At 44.4% G+C, this 19510-nt stretch overlaps 1 protein-coding gene across 1 annotated transcript in view; it reads left to right on the top strand.

Moving 5' to 3' along the window:
• The window catches only part of HMCN1 (hemicentin 1), a 921797-nt gene that overhangs the window by 396098 nt on the left and 506189 nt on the right, over window positions 1-19510 (top strand). Inside the window, exons 40-41 of the mRNA XM_075322013.1 lie at window positions 2442-2565; window positions 12700-12875. Coding sequence (XP_075178128.1) covers window positions 2442-2565; window positions 12700-12875 — 300 coding nt within the window. The remainder of the gene's footprint in view (window positions 1-2441; window positions 2566-12699; window positions 12876-19510) is intronic.

The following is a 19510-nucleotide window of genomic DNA, read 5'->3' as shown; positions in this document are numbered from 1 at the left end:
ATGTCATAAAATCCTCATTAGACGAATGTGGAGTTCAGCTCTTGTAATATCTGCAATCATGTCAGGTCTGTGATTTTGTATTACGGGGGTCAAAGTGTAACCACATTTTTTTATATATATTTTAGACCCTCTTAAAGCCCTCATAATTGGTGGAGCCTTCAGAAGTTTGACCCGTATTAGTCAATAGGATTTTAAGGAGATTTAAACTATTATACAATTTTTCAAAGTTTAGTTGAACTTTAAAAATTAAAAAAAAAATAAGATTTATGATTATCCAAAGGCTTTCAATACGCAATGTGCCATTTTTTCAAAACTGACAATAAGAAGTGTACTGGTTGTCAGAACTACCAAACCTTTCCCAACTCTTATTTCTTACTTCTTTCAAGGGTATGATGTTTGAAAATTGATCACCTAATACATGTATTCATTACGACCTTTTTAAATACCGTATTTTTCGCTTTATAAGATGCACCTGATTATAAGACGCACCCCCAAATTTGGTGAAAGAAAAGAGAGTTGTTTTTTTTAATGTTAAAAGGGGTCCGTCTTATAATGCCAGTGTTCGTCTAACAAATCATATAGGGTATAGATCCCTCATAGCCCCCCCATCCTAAAATTAGCCCCCTTAATCTGGATATGACCCCCTTATATTGAATATAGCCCTCTTGTGCTGGCACACATCCCCAGTGATGCTACATGTCCCCCATTGCTGGCACACATCCCCTATTGCTGGCACATGTCTCCTATTGATGGCACATGTCCCCTATTTATGGCACACATCCCCTATTGCTGGCACAAGTCTCCTATTGCTGGCACACGTCCCCTATTGCTGGCACATGTCCCCTACAGCTGGCACAAGTCTCCTATAAATGGCACATGTCTCCTACATCTGGCACAGGTCTCCTATGGATGGCACACATCCCCCTGTACTGCCCATGGCCCCCTATGGATGGTACACATCCTCCTGTGCTGCACATGGCCCCCTATGGATGGCACACGCCCTCCTGTGCTGCCCATGGCCCACTTTGGATGGCACACATCCTCCTGTGCTGCCCTTGGCCCCCTATGGATAGCACACGTCCCCCTGTGCTGCCTATAGCCCCCTATGAATGGCACACGTCCCCCTGTGCTACCCATGGCTCCCTATGGATGGCACACGTCCACCTGTGCTGCCCATGGCCCCCTATAGATGCCACATGTCTCCCTGTGTTTGAAATGGCCCCCATACTGCTGCCCATAGTAAAAGAAAAAACTCTTTACTTACCTTCTCCAGCGCTGTCCTCCAGGTGTCTCCCTCTGTGCTGCTGAGCTCCTGCACTTCCTGGTTCTCAATGCCGGTCATGTGATCGGCACAGCAGAGTGACATCATCTCTGTATGCCTGATCACAGCGGCAGCAGGGAGACCGGGGAGACACGGGAGATCAGTGCTGGAGGCGGTAAGTAAAGAGTTTTTTATTTTACTATGGGCAGCAGCAAGGGGTCCATATCTAACACCGGAAGGCATGTGCCATCAAAGGGGGGCGCAGGCACATATAATATGAGACGCTCCCCCAGCCCATCACCACGGTGCGGTTTCAGCACCACAGTGATGGACAGTGGCAGTGCATATTCTATGAGCGGGAGCAGGAGATCTCCCGCTGCCTCCTGCAGCCTTCACCAGCCTCTACCAGACTCCAGCACTGCTCCAGAGCTGCCCCCACCTCCCCTAGGCACTGCAGTATATAATCCATATATTTGGATTATAAGACGCACCCCCTACTTTCCCCCAAAATTTGGGGGAACAAAAGTGCATCTTATAAAGCGAAAAATATGGTAACTTGTTTCTTTTAATTGTAAGGAGATGATTGGCATTTATCAATATGAACTTTGGCAAACCTCAAATGGTTTATGAAACCCCATCATAAATCACTGTCTTGCATGTATCTAAGCGTGGATCTTCTCAATATTTGTTCCCATGTATACCTGATATTATTTATTACTGTTCATGTTTGTTTTTTTAACCCAGGCACTTTGAGCTGTAAAAAAAAGTAACTAATTAAGTTATACCTATCAGCACCCACCTGGATCGATCAAGGTCACTTACATGATCTGATGATCTGCGTTGACACAGGAAGATTAGACGTCACCGTTCCCCCATCAGCGGGAACGCTGCAGCCTGTGATTGGCTTGAGGTGACATAAATAGTGCATCATGAAATGTTGTTCTGATGCCGCACTGCTTAAATCACTAAAACGCTGCAGCTAATCACAGGCTACAACGGTCCTGCTGGAGGTTTCCAGTTCCTGAGCACCCTGCGCTGGATCCATGTTGGTGCCAGCAGATTCATATTACTTACTTTTTGTTATTTTTTTACAGCTTCATGTTCCTGGGGAGCTTTTTTACTTTTGTAGCACAACCGTATAACATACTAGTTCAATGTAATGAACTCTCTTTTGTCACAGATTACATCAGGTGGCAGGGTTCTCACATTAACAAATGCGCAGGTCGGAGATTCCGGGAAATATACATGTGTGGCACTTAATGCAGCTGGAGAGCAACAAAAGGATTTTGATTTATCTGTGTTTGGTAAGTTTGTGACTCGCTAGAATTTAGCTTCAATTTTCTAAACTGCACAGATTTGGGGACCTGAGTGCACGATACCGTATAGTCACTATAGTCCATATGTCCACTGCAAATAATGAATGTTTTCTGTGGTTTGGCTCGGCCTCTACTATACACAAGAGATTATAGAAGCATAGCCAGTTGCCATTGTGTAAATATTGTGTAAATAATGCACAGAAGGCACCATAGCTTTTTTTTTTATAGTAGTTTTATGAAAAATATTGCAAATTTGTATCAAAATGTTTAAAGGGGTTGTCTGGTGTTTTGATAAAAGTATACAGTTACTCTATGATGCAGATTTCTGAATCCTCAAGAAATTGAAGCAGACTTTTAGCAAAAGAGCAGGCAACTCCTTTAATGGGAACCTAAGTGCAGATACATGCTGCTGAATCCACAGGAAACAAGTATTAGACACTGGCTACACCATTTCAGCCATATGTGTTTAACTCTGAAATGATATAGTGTTTCAGGAAAAAAAAGTAGTTTAATATCCAGCAGGGACCGAGCCGTAAGAGATACTAGCTGGATAGGACCGTCCCTGGAGGCTTCTCCCATCACATTGTCATAGATTATCAGGTCTCTCCTTCTGTTAATGCATGGGCAAAGACCATAGATTGGACAGTATATATGAGCTGTCATGTTCTCTTGAAGTATAAATATATGTAGGTCAGGTGTTCTGACTCTGGTAGAGGTCCTCTAATCTCACAGAATTTAGCAAAAAGGATCGGCACTCACACAAATCTTTGCTATTTCTTTTATTTCAAGCCATGAATATAATAGGTGCAATACAGTGACACGTTTCTGTCTTGAAAATTGACCTTTCACAAACCATGTCTGGCAAAAACTAGCTATTACCCCATATATAAATACAAAATGTGAAGGTGACATGCACAAAACAGCTGAACCAAATATAATTACGGTAAGTCCAAATCCCAGAACAAAATCCCACATCAAAAAAATTAACTTTTTCAGTGCAACTGATGACTCAATTCAACCATTGCAAAATCATCAATAAAAAAAAAAATCAAAACTAATGTGAATATTTTATTCCACCTCATCATTACCTCAAAGGAATTTTTAGAAAAATTCTTTCTAAAAAAATCTCCTTCCCAAATTCTTTTTTTTATATCAAACTTTCTATTGTGAAAATATTTCTGCAAAAAAATCCCTTTAGAAAATACTACAAAAGGTGACAATTGAGTCATCATTTAGAAAGTTACAATATATATCCTACCAAAATTCCTACATGAGAACCCACACAAAAAATAGAAAAAAATAAAAATATATAATTATGAGAAACCAAGATTGGAAATCCTCAATAATATTTCCTTAATGTTCATCAATAGATGATTTGTCAAGACTCCGTCCTGATTCCAGACATACTCTTCTCAGGTTAATATATTCCGAATGTCAAATAAACGTTGTTCCAATAAGAAAAATATGCATAAGGGGAATTTTAGACTTCCAATCATATATATATTTTCACAGGAATCCAATATCCGAAATTTCTCCATAGTAAAGAGCAGGTTTAAGAAAAATGTCCCAAGAAGATTAACATAGGATCAAGATCGAAAGACAATATCCAGATATCATTATACTTAGTGCAGATATTCCCTAAAATATAACAAACCATAACTGCATAAACATTGTTGGATCAAAACATAATATCAATATAAAATTATCCATAAATATATTAAATTATGTATAATTCATTATTTATTTTTCATTTTAATAAACTCTAAAAAAGTTTGTATATATTATAATCTAGAAAAATCTAATGACAACAATATTAGTGCAATATATATATTATATATATATATATATATATATATATATATATATATATATATATATATATATATATATATATATATATATATATATATATATATATATATATTGCCAACAATTAGACAAAAGACCAGAACAGAGTTACAGTTATTCAGTAATTATCCAGTCAAATCAGTATGGCACTGACATAATAATTAAAAATATACCAAATAGTCTACAAGATACCAGTGATATCAAAATCCCGATTTAACCCCATCGACTCCAAAGTTTGTAAATGGTCAATCCAAAATTTCTCCTGATATTTAAGCATTGCTATGCGATTTCCACCTTGAGGTTATGATGAGGTGGAATCAAATTTTCACATTAGTTTTGATTTTTTTTATTGATGATTTTGCAATGGTTGAATTGAGTCATCAGTTGCATTGAAATAGTTAATTTTTTGATGTGGGATTTTGTTCTGGGATTTGGACTTAATTATATTTGGTTCAGCTGTTTTGTGCACATCACCTTCACATTTTGTATTTATATATTTTCTGTAATTTTCGGTAATAGTTTCTGTTAGGCCTCTGCCACATTCACGTGAAAATCACGCACGTGCCGAGAGACACGTATTTCCCCTGCGTGTTGCGTGCAGGTAAGTACGTGTCTCTGGTACGTGCGGGCCACGTGTGTTCTACGTGTGCTATCCGTGATAGCACACGTAGAACCGGTAATTTACATACTCACCTGGTCCTTCCTGCTGTCCGCGCTGCTGTCCGTGGTGCTGATCTTCGGTCTCCAGCCCTGCCGTCTCCCCGCTGCTGCTGCTGCCAGGCAGTGAAGTGAATATTAAATGAGAATAATGAGCGGCGGTCGGCAGCAAGTGGCAGCAGCGGCAGAGACAGGAGGGCTGAAGAAGGTGAGTTAATGTTTTGTTTTTTATTCACTGACAAGTGTGTATTCTCCGGCACGTGTCACACGGGACTGCTTCCACACTACACCCGTGTGGTATGGGTGCGGGCCGTGTGACACCCGTGCTGCGGGAGAAATCACTGACATGTCAGCGTGTAGAAAAACGCACACACGTACAAACGCACACGGACACACGTTCCGTGTGGTTTTACGCATGTGTGCCTGCTACAATAGGGTAGCATTGCTTAACATGTCTCCGTGCCGCCGGTACGTGTAAAAAATGACAAACACATGCCGGCGGCATGGATGTGTGTCGCAGGCCTTAGACATGGTTTGAGAAAGAAGAATGGTTTAAGACAGAAACGCATCACTATATTGCACCCATTATATTCATGACTTGAAATAAAAGAAAAGAAATAGCAAAGATTTGTGTGCGTGCCGATCCTTTTTGCTGAATTTTTGTGGACTCCATCCTGTGATTCGAGCACCGCAGCACGGGAAGTGCCGACCTGTTTTGGAATTATACTAATCTCACTGAATTGAAGCTTATCTCAGTTACCCAGAACCTCCTCCAATGAGCAGTTATAACAATATACTGTATATCTATGTTACCATTAGGTGGAGCTCTCTAGTCCCAGCTGCAGAGCATCACAATTAAAATACTGTTCTGGGGAATGAAAAACAATGCATAAAAATAATGCCCAATCCCTTGTACCAGTGCATGTCTCCTTCGATTACTTTTGTATGTAGAGATTGGGATCAAGAAGCAGAGACCAACAAGGACTGAGGAAATGCCTAAATGCTGCATGTGTGCGATTGGGAAGTCTGAGCACGTTTTCTTTTTTTTTTTTTTTAAAGTGGTCTAGGAACTTCAAGCTCTAATTCTATTCCCCACTACACATTTTTAACAATTACTATATCTTATCCACAGTTTTGCTGGAGCTCAACTTAGGGAAGGAAAGATGGACTTAAAAGAATCAGTCAGCAGGTTTTTTCTATGTAATCTGAGAAAACCATGATGTAGGGGTTAAAACACAGAATTCAAGTACACATATCTTATCAAGCTGCCTGCTGTCATTTACTTGCCATGACTGTTTTAGCACCAGGACCTTATCATTACTTAGACTGCATTGCCTCCTGCCTGGTAGTCTGACATGCTCCCTCTTCTGATAAGCAGCTCACTATCTATAGACATTGTACATACAGAGCCTGGTGTGGGCAGGTTAATTTTTTTTAATTCTGCTGTGTTGCTAAATCTTATCAAGCTGCTTGCTGTCATTTACTTGCCATGACTGTTTTAGCACCAGGACCTTATCATTACTCAGACTGCATTGCCTCCTGCCTGGTAGTCTGACACGCTCCCTCTTCTGATAAGCAGCTCACTATCTATAGACATTGTACATACAGAGCCTGGTGTGGGCATGTTAATTTTTTTTTAATTCTGCTGTGTTGCTAAATCTAAAAACTCAGATTGTGGCAGAACCATTGCACCTAGTAAACTAAGTGATACATTATTGGGCTCAGGGTCTCTTTGCCTACATCATGCTGCTCTCAGATGAATAGCAAAAGCTTGCTGACAGATTCCCTTTAACTATTCTACAGATCATGCAAAGAGAATCTGTCACAATTCAAACACAAAAGTGGCCAGTATTTGCTCTTATTTTATTCTCTCTGCTCTTCTGTATATAATTTTTTTTTGTTATTTTTTTCATCTGCCATACAGCTCCAGAAACATGGGTTTTTTATTTACTGCTAATGTTGATGGTCTTTACAAGAGTACAGAACAATCCTGTGAACAATGCTCTCTTGTAAAGTCAATAGAAATCAGCACCAAATAAAAATAACTATTTGCCAGATTTTAGAAAGAATGATATACTCAGGCGATTAGCAGGAATATAATAAAAGCAAAAATTGCCCACTTTTGACCAGGTGACAACTTCTCCTTAAAGGGGTTATCCGGCTTCTTTTGACTTTTTTTTTTTATTACCCTATTGGGCTACATTGGGGCAGGTAAGTAGATAGAGAGCACTTACCTGCCCTGCTGTCAGCCCCTCTCCCCCGACTCAGAGTGGTCATGTGACCGCTCCTGCCGCGATTTTGCTGCTTCCGGTCATTTCTTGTCAACATGGGCAGGACCATATTGACATGCAAATCTGGAACAGCATGTCGCCTCCCTGCTGGGTGGCTACAGTGCGATGAGCCCGCCCCCCTTCCCTGCACCGTCCCACACATTCCCCCGCACCCCTTACTCTCCCCGCAACCTCCCCCTGCACTGCTGTGGGGTCCGTAACCTGAAAGAGGGGCCTGGCGGCGGCTGCCTACGGTGTCAGCTCCAGCACCGGGCCCCCTGCCCAGGATCGCACATTCAAATGTACCGGCATCACAGATCACACATTTGAAAGCGCTGATGAGAAGCAGTGCAGCGCTGCTTCTCATCACTGTCCCGCTGTCCCGCTGTCTGTGCTCTCTTCAGCACAGCGGTGATGTCACTATTGTGCTGATATGTCCAGAGCACAAACAGCGTGCGAACGTGCAGGAGCGGCGGGGACCGAGGACGGGTGAGTATGTACTCCCTACATGTGTTCCCTATGGAGGTAGGGGGGGTCGGTACAGAGCGCCGTGTGTGCGTGCGGTGCAGAGCCATATGTGTGTGTGTGTGTGTGGTGCAGAGCCCTATGTGCGTGTGCGTTGCAGAGCCCTATGTGCGTGTGCGGTGCAGAGCCTGATGTGCGTGTGCGGTGCAGAGCCCAATGTGCGTTTGCGGTGCAGAGCCCGATGTGCGTGTGCGGTGCAGAGCCCGATGTGCATGTGCGGTGCAGAGTCCGATGTGCATGTGTGTGGTGCAGAACCATATGTGCGTGTGTGTGGTGCATAGCCATATGTGTGTGTGGTGCAGAGCCATATGTGTGTGTGTGGTGCAGAGCCATATGTGTGCGTGTGGTGTGCAGAGCCATATGTGCGTGTGCGGTGCAGAGTCCGATGTGGTGTGCGGTGCAGAGCCCGATGTGGTGTGGGGTGCAGAGCCCAATGTGGTGTGGTGTGCAAAGTCCGATGTGCGTGTGCGGTGCAGAGCCCGATGTGTGTGTGCAGTTCAGAGCCCAATGTGCGGTGCAGAGTCCGATGTGCGTGTGCGGTGCAGAGTCCGATGTGCGTGTGTGTGGTGCAGAACCATATGTGCATGTGTGTGGTGCAGAGCCATATGTGTGTGTGTGTGTGGTGTGCAGAGCCATATGTGCGTGTGCGGTGCAGAGCCCGATGTGGTGTGGGGTGCAGAGCCCGATGTGCGTGTGTGGTAAAGAGCCCGATGTGCGTGTGCGGTAAAGAGCCCGATGTGCGTGTGCGGTAAAGAGCCCGATGTGCGTGTGCGGTGCAGAGTTCGATGTGCGTGTGCAGTACAGAGTCCAATGTGCGTGTGCGGTGCAGAACCATATGTGCGTGCGAATGTGCAGGAGCGGCGGGGACCGAGGACGGGTGAGTATGTACTCCCTACATGTGTTCCCTATGGAGGTAGGGGGGGGTCTGTACAGAGCGCCGTGTGTGCGTGTGGTGCAGAGCCATATGTGTGTGTGCAGTGCAGAGCCCTATGTGCATGTGCGGTGCAGAGCCCTATGTGCGTGTGCGGTGCAGAGCCCTATGTGCGTGTGCGGTGCATAGCCCTATGTGCGTGTGCGGTGCAGAGCCCAATGTGCGTGTGCGGTGCAGAGCCCAATGTGCGTGTGTGGTGCAGAGCCCGATGTGCGTGTGCGGTGCATAGCCCGATGTGCATGTGCGGTGCAGAACCATATGTGCGTGTGTGTGGTGCAGAGCCATATGTGTGTGTGGTGCAGAGCCATATGTGTGTGTGTGTGGTGCAGAGCCATATGTGTGCGTGTGGTGTGCAGAGCCATATGTGCGTGTGCGGTGCAGAGCCCGATGTGGTGTGCGGTGCAGAGCCCGATGTGGTGTGGGGTGCAGAGCCCGATGTGGTGTGCAAAGTCCGATGTGAGTGTGCGGTGCAGAGCCCGATGTGTGTGTGCAGTTCAGAGCCCGATGTGTGGTGCAGAGTCCGATGTGCGTGTGCGGTGCAGAGTCCGATGTGTGTGTGTGTGTGGTGCAGAACCATATGTGCGTGTGTGTGGTGCAGAGCCATGTCTGTGTGTGTGTGTGTGGTGCAGAGCCATATGTGTGCATGTGGTGTGCAGAGCCATATGTGCGTGTGCGGTGCAGAGCCCGATTTGGTGTGCGGTGCAGAGCCCAATGTGGTGTGGGGTGCAGAGCCCGATGTGCGTGTGCGGTAAAGAGCCCGATGTGCGTGTGCGGTAAAGAGCCCGATGTGCACGTGCGGTGCAGAGCCCGATGTGCGTGTGCGGTGCAGAGTTCGATGTGCGTGTGCGGTGCAGAGTCCAATGTGGTGTGGGGTGCAGAGCCCGATGTGCGTGTGCGGTAAAAAGCCCGATGTGCGTGTGCGGTAAAGAGCCCGATGTGCACGTGCGGTGCAGAGCCCGATGTGCGTGTGCGGTGCATAGTTCGATGTGCGTGTGCGGTGCAGAGTCCAATGTGCGTGTGCGGTGCAGAACCATATGTGCGTGCGTGTGGTGCAGAGCCATATGTGTGTGTGTGTGGTGCAGAGCCATATGTGTGCGTGTGGTGTGCAGAGCCCGATGTGGTGTGGGGTGCAGAGCCTGATGTGTGGCTGTTATTTGCAATGCTGTATAGATAACAGGTCAGGTGCTGGGGAAGAATACTGACAGGGAATGTGTGTGCAGGGGGCGGGCAGGGGGCGAGGCTGGACACTGGGGTGGGGCTGGACACTGGGGTGGGGCTGGACACTGAGGCCGGGTGGCGCCAGCTGTGACTGGGAGGTTTGGCACAGGAAGTGGTCAGTTTGCTGGAGCTGAATGTAAACAAAGAGCTGTAGAGAAAAAAGGGTGAATTCAAGAGAAACAAAAGTTAGAAAACAAAAAATAACAATGTAGGGGTGTTTTATATGACAATACAGCACAGATTAGCTTATCAAAAATTTTTGAGTTTATGTCGGACAACCCCTTTAAGCTGCTTAGCACGAGCTATGGTTACATTTTTGTATGCAGTGCATTACATGTAGAGAGTTGGCAAAGAACACTGTTCTACACATTTCCAAAAATTGTCAGGTTCAGGTATGAAATCAGCCGTTTCCTAATGATTTTGACCTCCTAAATGGAAATCTTAAGGGGGCTTTACACGCTACGATATCGTTAATGTTTTGTCGTCGGGGTCAAGTTGTTAGTGACGCACATCCAGCGTCATTAACGATATCGCAGCGTGTGAAACTGACCAGCGACCTTAAGCGACCTCAAAAATGGTGAAAATTGTTCACAATGGAGAGGTCGTCCCAAACTCAAAAATCGGTAAGGGTTGTTTATCCAGGTGGTTCATCGCTCATGCGGCAACACACATCGCTATGTGTAACACCGCAGGAGCGAGGAACGTCTCCTTACCTGCCGCCGGCCACAATGAGGAAGGAAGGAGCTTTGATTGGCCGGCCGCTTAGTGACGTCGCGGTGACGTCGCTGTGATGCCGAACGTCCCTCCCCCTTGAAGGAGGGATTGTTCGGCAGTCACAGTGACGCCGCCGACCAGGTAAGTATGTGTGACGCTGCCGTAGCGATAATGTTCGCTACGGCAGCGATCACAAACAATCGCATGCGCGACGGGGGCGGGTACTTACACGCTCGCTATCGCTACAAATTGCTAGCGATATCGCTACCGTGTAAAGCCCCCTTTACACTGACATTTCTTGTTGCTTCTTGTTTCTCTAATATCAAAGTGTTTTCCTTTTACTGCTAAATATAATTAATGTATAAAAGTTTTAGTATGTCAAAATATTATTTTTGCAAATAAAAAGATGTAGCATATTTTGTTAATGACAGTTATCAACAATTCAAATAACTGAAAGCTGTCTAATCACTATTGTGAATTGTAAACAGTTACAGAAGTTTCACTACCAAATGTGCTCCTCATTCAGTGACAACTCTTTTTTGCTTGTCTCTGTTCTCCTGCACCAGATAATATCTTACTTTGTCCACCAGTAATCTGCAAGCATTCCTTGATCCCATTTTCCTTGATATAATTTCTCCATAACCACAATATCTTGGTGAAATCTCTCATTGCGCTCATCGCTTACTGCTCCTTTGTTTTTTGGGAAAAAGTCTAGATACAAATGTAAGAAAGGAATCTTTAAAAATATACTGTATAGCTACATGTCAATATCCTAAGAAACTAAAGCGGGCTTTACACGCTACGATTTCGCTACAGCGATCTCTGTTGGGTCACGGATTTTGTGACGCACATCCGGTCGCTGTAGCGATCTCATTGTATGTGACACCTATGAGCGATTTTGCATCGTCCATTCTCAAATATCGTTGCTGCAGCAGGAACGAAGTTGTTCCTCGTTCCTGCGGCAGCACACATCGCTCCGTGTGACGCCGCAAGAACGTGGAACCTCTCCTTACCTGCCTCCCGGCCGCTATGCGGAAGAAAAGAGGTGGGCGGGATGTTCGTCCCGCTCATCTCCGCCCCTCCGCTTCTATTGGGCGGCGGTTCAGTGATGCAGCTGTGACGTTGCTGTGACGCTGAACGAACCGCCCCCTTAGAAAGGAGGCGTTTCGCCGGTCACAGTGACGTCGCAGGGCAGGTAAGTAGTGTGACGGGTCTGGGCGATGTTGTGCGCCACAGGCAGCGATTTGCCTATGTCGCACAACCGATGGGGGCGGGTACCCATGCTAGCGATATCGGTCACGATATCGCAGCGTGTAAAGCGGCCTTAAGCTAAGAAATCCTAAAACAGTATACCTTACACACAGAGCATTTAGTAGGTGATGTAACTGTAATTAGGATTACTTCACCGGAGCTGAGTTGGTGCTTTTTTATTTGCCTCCCTAAGATAATAGAATACTGAAGGCTCAATAGACTAAATAGGTGATGTAATTGACTAGCCTCCAACAATGCAACGATGATAATGAAATAATAAAGACACAATTTTTCTATAAGACTTCATGAAAGGTGACAAAAGTAATTGCAACATCTCTTAAAAATGATAGCCAATCAGCAAAGTTAAATATCATATTCATTTTCAGCACCACAAAAATAGTTGTGTTGAACTGTTTTCAGCTCAGAACCAATTGGCTGTAGAACAGTGTAATTGTATGAAAAGTTTCTTTATCTCTGCCATGGGCACTTATACACTTGGAAGCCACCACTATGCAAAACCCCATCTGTTATAGTTTTTTATATAAATCTCTGCTTGAATTTAGGTTTAGATATAAGCTTGTTTAGTTATAAATTTCCATATGTCATTGTTTCCCCTCTAGAAGGGCATGATATACAGTTATACAACATGTTATGTATAAATTTGGATGTGAAACTTTTACCCTTTGAATGACGTTTCTTCTACTACAGTGCCTCCCAACATCATGGGTGAAGAGCAAAATGTATCAGTCTTACAAAATGAAACACTTGTACTAAAATGTGAAAGCAATGCAGTGCCACCTCCTGTGCTGACCTGGTATAAAGAATGGATGCCTCTGGTGACCAGGCCGGGAGTTCACATATATGAAAATGGGAGTGTTCTACAAGTAAGCCAATGCTTTATTACTAGTTCTGCTGATTATCTTTGTTTTTCGAGGCAGAGATCTATATAGTATAACAGTATTATTGTACAGTATAACATTATAATATGGTCCATTTATTTTACTAACAACCACCTTACACAATGCAACTATTAGTATTGAGTCAGAAAAATATTTTTTTTGTGCAGCTGCCTTCAGGATTGTGAGTGCAGTGGATGAGAATGGACAATAATATACAGTAGCAGGCAAACGTTTGGGCATCCCTAGTCAAAATTACTGTTATTGTAAACAATTATCAAGTTGAAGATGAAATGATCTCTAAAAGGCATAAAGTTAAAGATAATACATTTCCTCTGTATTTTAGGCAAAAATATATATTTTTTTTCATCTTTTACATTTTAAAAATTACAAAAAGGAGAATGGGACGATGCAAAAGTTTGAATACCCTTCGAGATTTGTGTGCTCAGATAACTTTGACTAAGGTTTCAGACCTTATTTAGCCTATTAGAATTATGGCTTGTTCACTATCATCGTTAGGAAAGATCTCGTGATGCAAATTTCACAGCTTTATAATAACCTTCTAACCTTGTGCCAAAAAACAGCCATGGGTTATTCTAAAGAGCTGCCTAGCACTCTGAAAGTGAAACTTTTTGAGGCCCACAAAGCAGGAGACGGCTATAAGAATATAGCAAAGTGTTTTCTAGTTGCTCTTTCCTTAGTTTGAAATGTAATTGAGAAACGGCAGCTAACAGAAACAGTGGAGGTCCAGATAAGGTCTGGAAGACCAAGCAAAATTTATGAGAGCTGCTTGTAGAATTGTTAGAGAGGCAAATCAGAACCCCTGTTTGACTGCAAAAGACTTTCAGGAAGATTTAGAAGACTCTGGAGTTGTGGAACATTGTTTGACTGTTCGAGACTGAAGAAACATGGCCTTCATGACAGAGTCATCCGAAGAAAACCTGTCTTGGATCCTCACTATAAGATTCAGCATCAGATGTATGCAAAAGAACATTTAAACTAGTCTTATGCATGTTGGAAACAAGTCCTGTAGACGATGAACTTATAACAGCACTTTTTTTCTCAATGGTCAAAGGTATGTGGGGAGAAAAAAGCACACAGAATTTCAGGAAAAGAACATATCGCCAATTATTATCATGGGGTGGATCAATCCTACTTTGTGGTTGTGTTGCAGCCAATGGCTTGGGGAATATTTCACAGATAGAGAGAAGAATGGATTCAATGAAATTTCCACAAATTCTTGATACAAACCATCAACCATAAATAAGCTGAAGCTGAAAAGAGGATGACTTCTACAAATTGATAATGATCCGAAACACATGTAAAAATACACAACAGACTACCTCAAAAGGCTCAAGCTGAAGGTTTTACAATATCCCTCACAATTTCCTGATCTGAACATTATTGATAATCTGTGGCTAGACCTCAAAAGAGCAGTGTATGCAAGACGCCCAGGAATCGCACAGAACTGGAAGAGTTCTCCAAGGAAGAATGAATGAAAATCCTTCAAACAAGGTTTGAAGGACTCTTGGTTGCTACAAAATGTGTTTTCAAGCTGTAATACCTCCCAAAGGGGATGCTACCAGGTACTAACTATGCAGGGTGCCTAAACTTTTGCATTGGCCAATTTTCTTTTTTTGTTAATTTTCAAATATAAAAGATGAAAATATATTTATTTTTGCCTAAAATACAAAGTAAATGTGTCATCTTTAACTTTATGTCTTTTAGAGATCAGTTCATCTTCACCTTGCTTAACTGTTCACAATATCAGTTAGGCCGAGTTCACATGTCCTGTAATCATCCGTTAGAATGGATCCTGCAGAGATCCATTTAGAAAAAGTTGTGTAAGCACAACTTTTTTGTCTGTTGTTAAATAACCGATGTCTGCCGGTTCAGTTTTTTAACATTGGAGTCTATGGAAATTGCCATTTAGCCATCTATTTTACTTGCATTTGTAACAGATCCATTTTTTTTCTTACAGGATGCTTTATAACTGGAAGATAAATAGCTATCCGTAAACTGATCTGTCTTCCACAGACTCCCATGTTATAAAAAATGGATCGGATAGAAATCATTTTCCTAACGGATCTCTACAGGATCCGTTCTGATGGATGATTACAGAACATGTAACCTTAGCCTAATTTTAACCAGGGGTACTCCAACATATGCATGCCACTGTAAGCAATATCACAAGTAGCAAGTAACAAAACACATTTTCTATATTATTAGTAGAGTTGAGCGCGGTTCGTGGTTCGCGGTTCGCCAGTTCGCGGTTCGAGTGATTTTGGGGGGTATTCTAGATAGAACTAGAACTTGAGCTTTTTGCTAAAAGTTCAGCATCTCGAGGTACGTTCGAGAGCGGTTCGAGCACCAAAAGCGTGGCTTTTTACAGCTACAGTGTGCAGGGAGCCATCACTGGCAGCCTGCGGTAAGCTGGTAACCAAGATAAATATCGGGTATCCAAGCAAAGCGCTTTGCTTCGTAACCCGATATTTACCTTGGTTCCGTGTGCAGGGAGCCGACACTTCCCTGCTGAGCTCCGCCCCCTCCTGCACGCGGCATGTACACACACACACTCACACTCACCTGTCCCCAGCCATACAGTCCCCGGCACTGACGTCCTCAGCGCCACATGGCCCCGCTAGGCTCCACCCACTTCGCACTCTGCCGCCCGCACACATTACCCCGCTAGGCTCCACCCACTTCACACTCCGCCGCCCGCACACATGGCCCCGCTATGCTCCACCCACTTCGCACTCCACCGCCCGCACACATGGCCCTGCTAGGCTCCACCCACCTTGCACTCCACACACATGGCCCCGCTTGGCTCCACCCACCTTGCACTCCGCACACATTACCCCGCTTAGCTCCACCCACCTCACACTCCGCACACATGGCCCCGCTCGGCTTACCTGAGGTGATGAAGTCCCTCCCGACCTCAGCGATGTCATTGTCCTCCATGGCCGCCGCTTCACATCTTATCTCGCTGCAGAGCCGAGACTGTGACTAGCGGTGACGTCACAGGCTCCCGCGATACTTGGCTGTGAAGTCAGCGGTCATTGAAGTCAGTGACAGCTCTGCTACCAGCAGTGCAGGAGATCGTCACGCAGGTAATGTACCTCGCTCCTGACAGCAGCACTTGTCATGCCCTGCAGTGACCTGGGCTGACCTATTGATGTTAGCTCTCTGCATTGCTCTCCCAGCCAATGGGGAACATTCTGTTCTTCATTGACTGGGACATTGACTATGGTATGGATCGTCATCAGAACCCCTTGGATTACAGCAGACCTGCATTTGTTTTTCTTTCTAATAAATTGGTGAAAGAGGGAATATTTTGGGGAGTGTTTTTTCAAATAAAAATGTGTCTGTCGTCCACTTTTTTTTATTACTGACTGGGTTGGTGATGTCGGGTATCTGATAGACGCCTGACCTCACGAACCCCAGGGCTTGATGCCAGGTGACATTACACATCTGGTATTAACCCCATATATTACCCCATTTGCCACCGCACCAGGGCAACGGGATGAGCTGGGGCGAAGCATCATGATTGGCACATCTAATGGATGCGCCACTTCTGGGGCGGCTGCGGCCTGCTATTTTTAGGCTGGGGAGAGTCCTATAACCATGGACCTCCCTAGTCTGAGAATATCAGACCCTAGCTGTCCGCTTTACCTTGGCTGGTGATCCAATTTTGGGGGGACCCCCACGTGTTTTTTTTTTTTTTAATTATTTATTTAATTTAAAATAACAGCGTGGGGTGCCCTCAGTTTTGGATTACCAGCCAAGGTGAAGCTGCCAGCTGTGGTCTGCAGGCTGCAGCTGTCTGCTTTACCGTATGTCTGCTTTACCGTAGCTGGCTATCAAAAATAAGGGGAACCCCACGTCATTTTTTTTTTTAAATTTATTTATTTTTTTGGTAAATACAAGGCTAAGCACCCCTTAGTGCCACATGAAAGGTACCAAAGGGTGCAAAATTACAAAATGCAGGAGAGTGGGACATGATGTGTCTTTAAGGCCTATATAATGACAGAAAAGACTGATATGAAGTGCACAAGCACAGGAAAATCACCAGAGTGCTCTACGCTGTGAAAAGCAGTAGAAAATGGCACTGGAGTGAACATGTGACCGCCTCATGTAGGTTGAAGCTATGCATCCTGGGTAAATTTATGTATCTTCCCTCCTTCAGTTTTTTTGCAGTACGCAAAAAAAACGGAAGGCACACGGATGACAAACGGATGACATACGGACCGTCTATGGAACGGAAACGGATGCCACATGGATGCACCCATGAAAAAAAAGGACCGTTTTTTGTGGACCGCAAAAACGGATCGGTCGTGTGAATGAAGACTTATTCTGATCTGCCGTTTATACACAGCAAGCAGAAATAAGTGAATAGGGCCCCCCAGCGTCAGAAAATCTCTGGGGTTTCAGGAGGTAGCTGAGACCCTGGAGATCATGATTCAGGCCGTTTTTTTCAGTCCCCGCCCACGTGATCACCGGTATACACCATATTCCTCACCTATTGTACCATCACCCATTCCCTGTAGACTGTGAGCCCTCGCGGGCAGGGTCCTCTCTCCTCCTATACCAGTCTGTCTTGTACTGTTAATGATTGTTGTACGTATACCCTCTTTCACTTGTAAAGCGCCATGGAATAAATGACGCTATAATAATAAATAATAATAATAATAATAATAATATACCGATGATCACATTACAGTAAATGACAGCGCCGGTAAAAAATTATTTATCTCCCATCTGGCATGAACAAACATGTCAGATGGGAAATAAATCTGCTCCCCGGTCACCTCCGGTCCCCCGGTGTTGCCAAAGTGCCCCCCCGCATTCACCCTACTCCTCTGATTTCTGTCGCATGTGCCATGACACATGCGACAGAAAACTCCTCCCCAGGCCCTGCCAGGTCACCCCCTATAACCCCACCGGTGTTCCCCGGTGTCCCACGGTACCTGTGCAGCGTTGATCCCCCGCGGCCCTCTCCTTCACAGTAGACGCTGCCGCATGCACAAAGCGGCTGTCAGCTCAGCTTCCTGTGTTCAGACACAGTGAGTGGTGGTAACCATGCATCTGTAAGCTACTGCAATGCCCTGCTCATGAGGTAAGGAACATAGTTGATCAGGAGAGCTATACTACATTTCCAAATTGAGGTATTTGATTTTATAGTTGCCCTGCTGAATGACTACCAAATATGAGAGTCCGTTATACGCCACAAGAAAACATGTCTAAATAGCGAGCTCTGTTGTTTAGTATTCATTCAGCTGGATAACTGGACTTAAAGTGGTATTCCATCTCCAAGATCCTATCCCCAATATATATAGTAGGTGGAATAGCAATAATATCAGCAAATACCAATATTTGGAAATGTAGAATAGTTCTCCTGATTAGGCATGCCCTTACCTCATGAGCAGGGCATTGCAGCTTTGGTAGCAACAGTTACGACATGGACTCTGTTGCTGTGGACCCGGGGAGAGTGGGTGCAGATTCATTGCACCCACACTACTCACATGGAGGGTCTGCACTCCTAGAAAATGGGGGATACCTTCCCTGAGCGTGTCCCCCCATATTCTAGACGGTCCAGAGTTATCGTGGGACCCCCTTATTTCTTTTCCTTACAATAAATTGGTGAAAGAGGGAATTTTATGGGAAGTATTTTTTCAAATAAATTTTTTTTTGTCTATTTTTTTTGTTAGCACTGACAGTTTGTGATGTCGGGTATCTGATAGACGCTATGACATCACGAACCCCAGGGCTTGATGCCAGGTGACTTTACAGCTAGTATCAACCCCATTTATTACCCCGTTTGCCACTGCACCAGGGCACGGGATGAGCTGGGGTGAAGCACCAGGATTGGCGCATCTAGTGGATGCGCCACTTCTGGGCCGCCTGTGGCCTACTATTTTTAGGCTGTGAAGGGCCAATAACTATGGACCTTCCCACCCTGAGAATACCAGACCACAGCTGTCTGCTTTACCTTGGCTGGTGATCCAATTTGGGGGGGACCCTACTTTTTTTTTGTAATTAATATTTATAAAATTATTATAAAAAAAGAGCCTGGGGTGACCTCCACATTGGATCCCCATCCACGGTAAAGCTGCCAGCTGTGGTTTTCAGGCTACAGCTTTCTGCTTTACCCTAGCTGGCTATCAAAAATGGGGGGACCCAACGTCATTTTTTTTTTAACTATTTTTTTAAATAAAAAAAAAAATGGGATTCCCTGTATTTTGATTGCCAGCCAAGGTAACGCCAGGCAGATGGGGGTGGCAACCCGTAGCTGTCTGCTTTATCTGCGCTGAGAATCAAAAATACCGCGGAGCGCTACGTCATTTTTTTAAAGATTTATTTTTACAGCACTGTGATGTCAGGCAATCAAAATACAGGGAAGCCCTTTTTGTTTTTAGTTATTTAAATAAATAATTAAAAAAAATATATATGGGCTCCCACTGCATTTTTTGTATTGCTAGCTAAGGGTAATCCAAGCACCTACTGGCTGCCAACCCCCACTGCTTGGTGTTACCTTCACTGGCAATGGAAAATCCAGGGAAGCATTTTTTATTTTTTTTGCCAAAAAACTACAAAAAAAATGACGTGAGCTTCGCCATATTTTT

Source organism: Anomaloglossus baeobatrachus, chromosome 8 (assembly GCF_048569485.1).
Source record: "Anomaloglossus baeobatrachus isolate aAnoBae1 chromosome 8, aAnoBae1.hap1, whole genome shotgun sequence".
Classification (NCBI taxonomy): domain Eukaryota; kingdom Metazoa; phylum Chordata; class Amphibia; order Anura; family Aromobatidae; genus Anomaloglossus; species Anomaloglossus baeobatrachus.
This window is presented reverse-complemented; position numbering and strand designations above follow the sequence as displayed.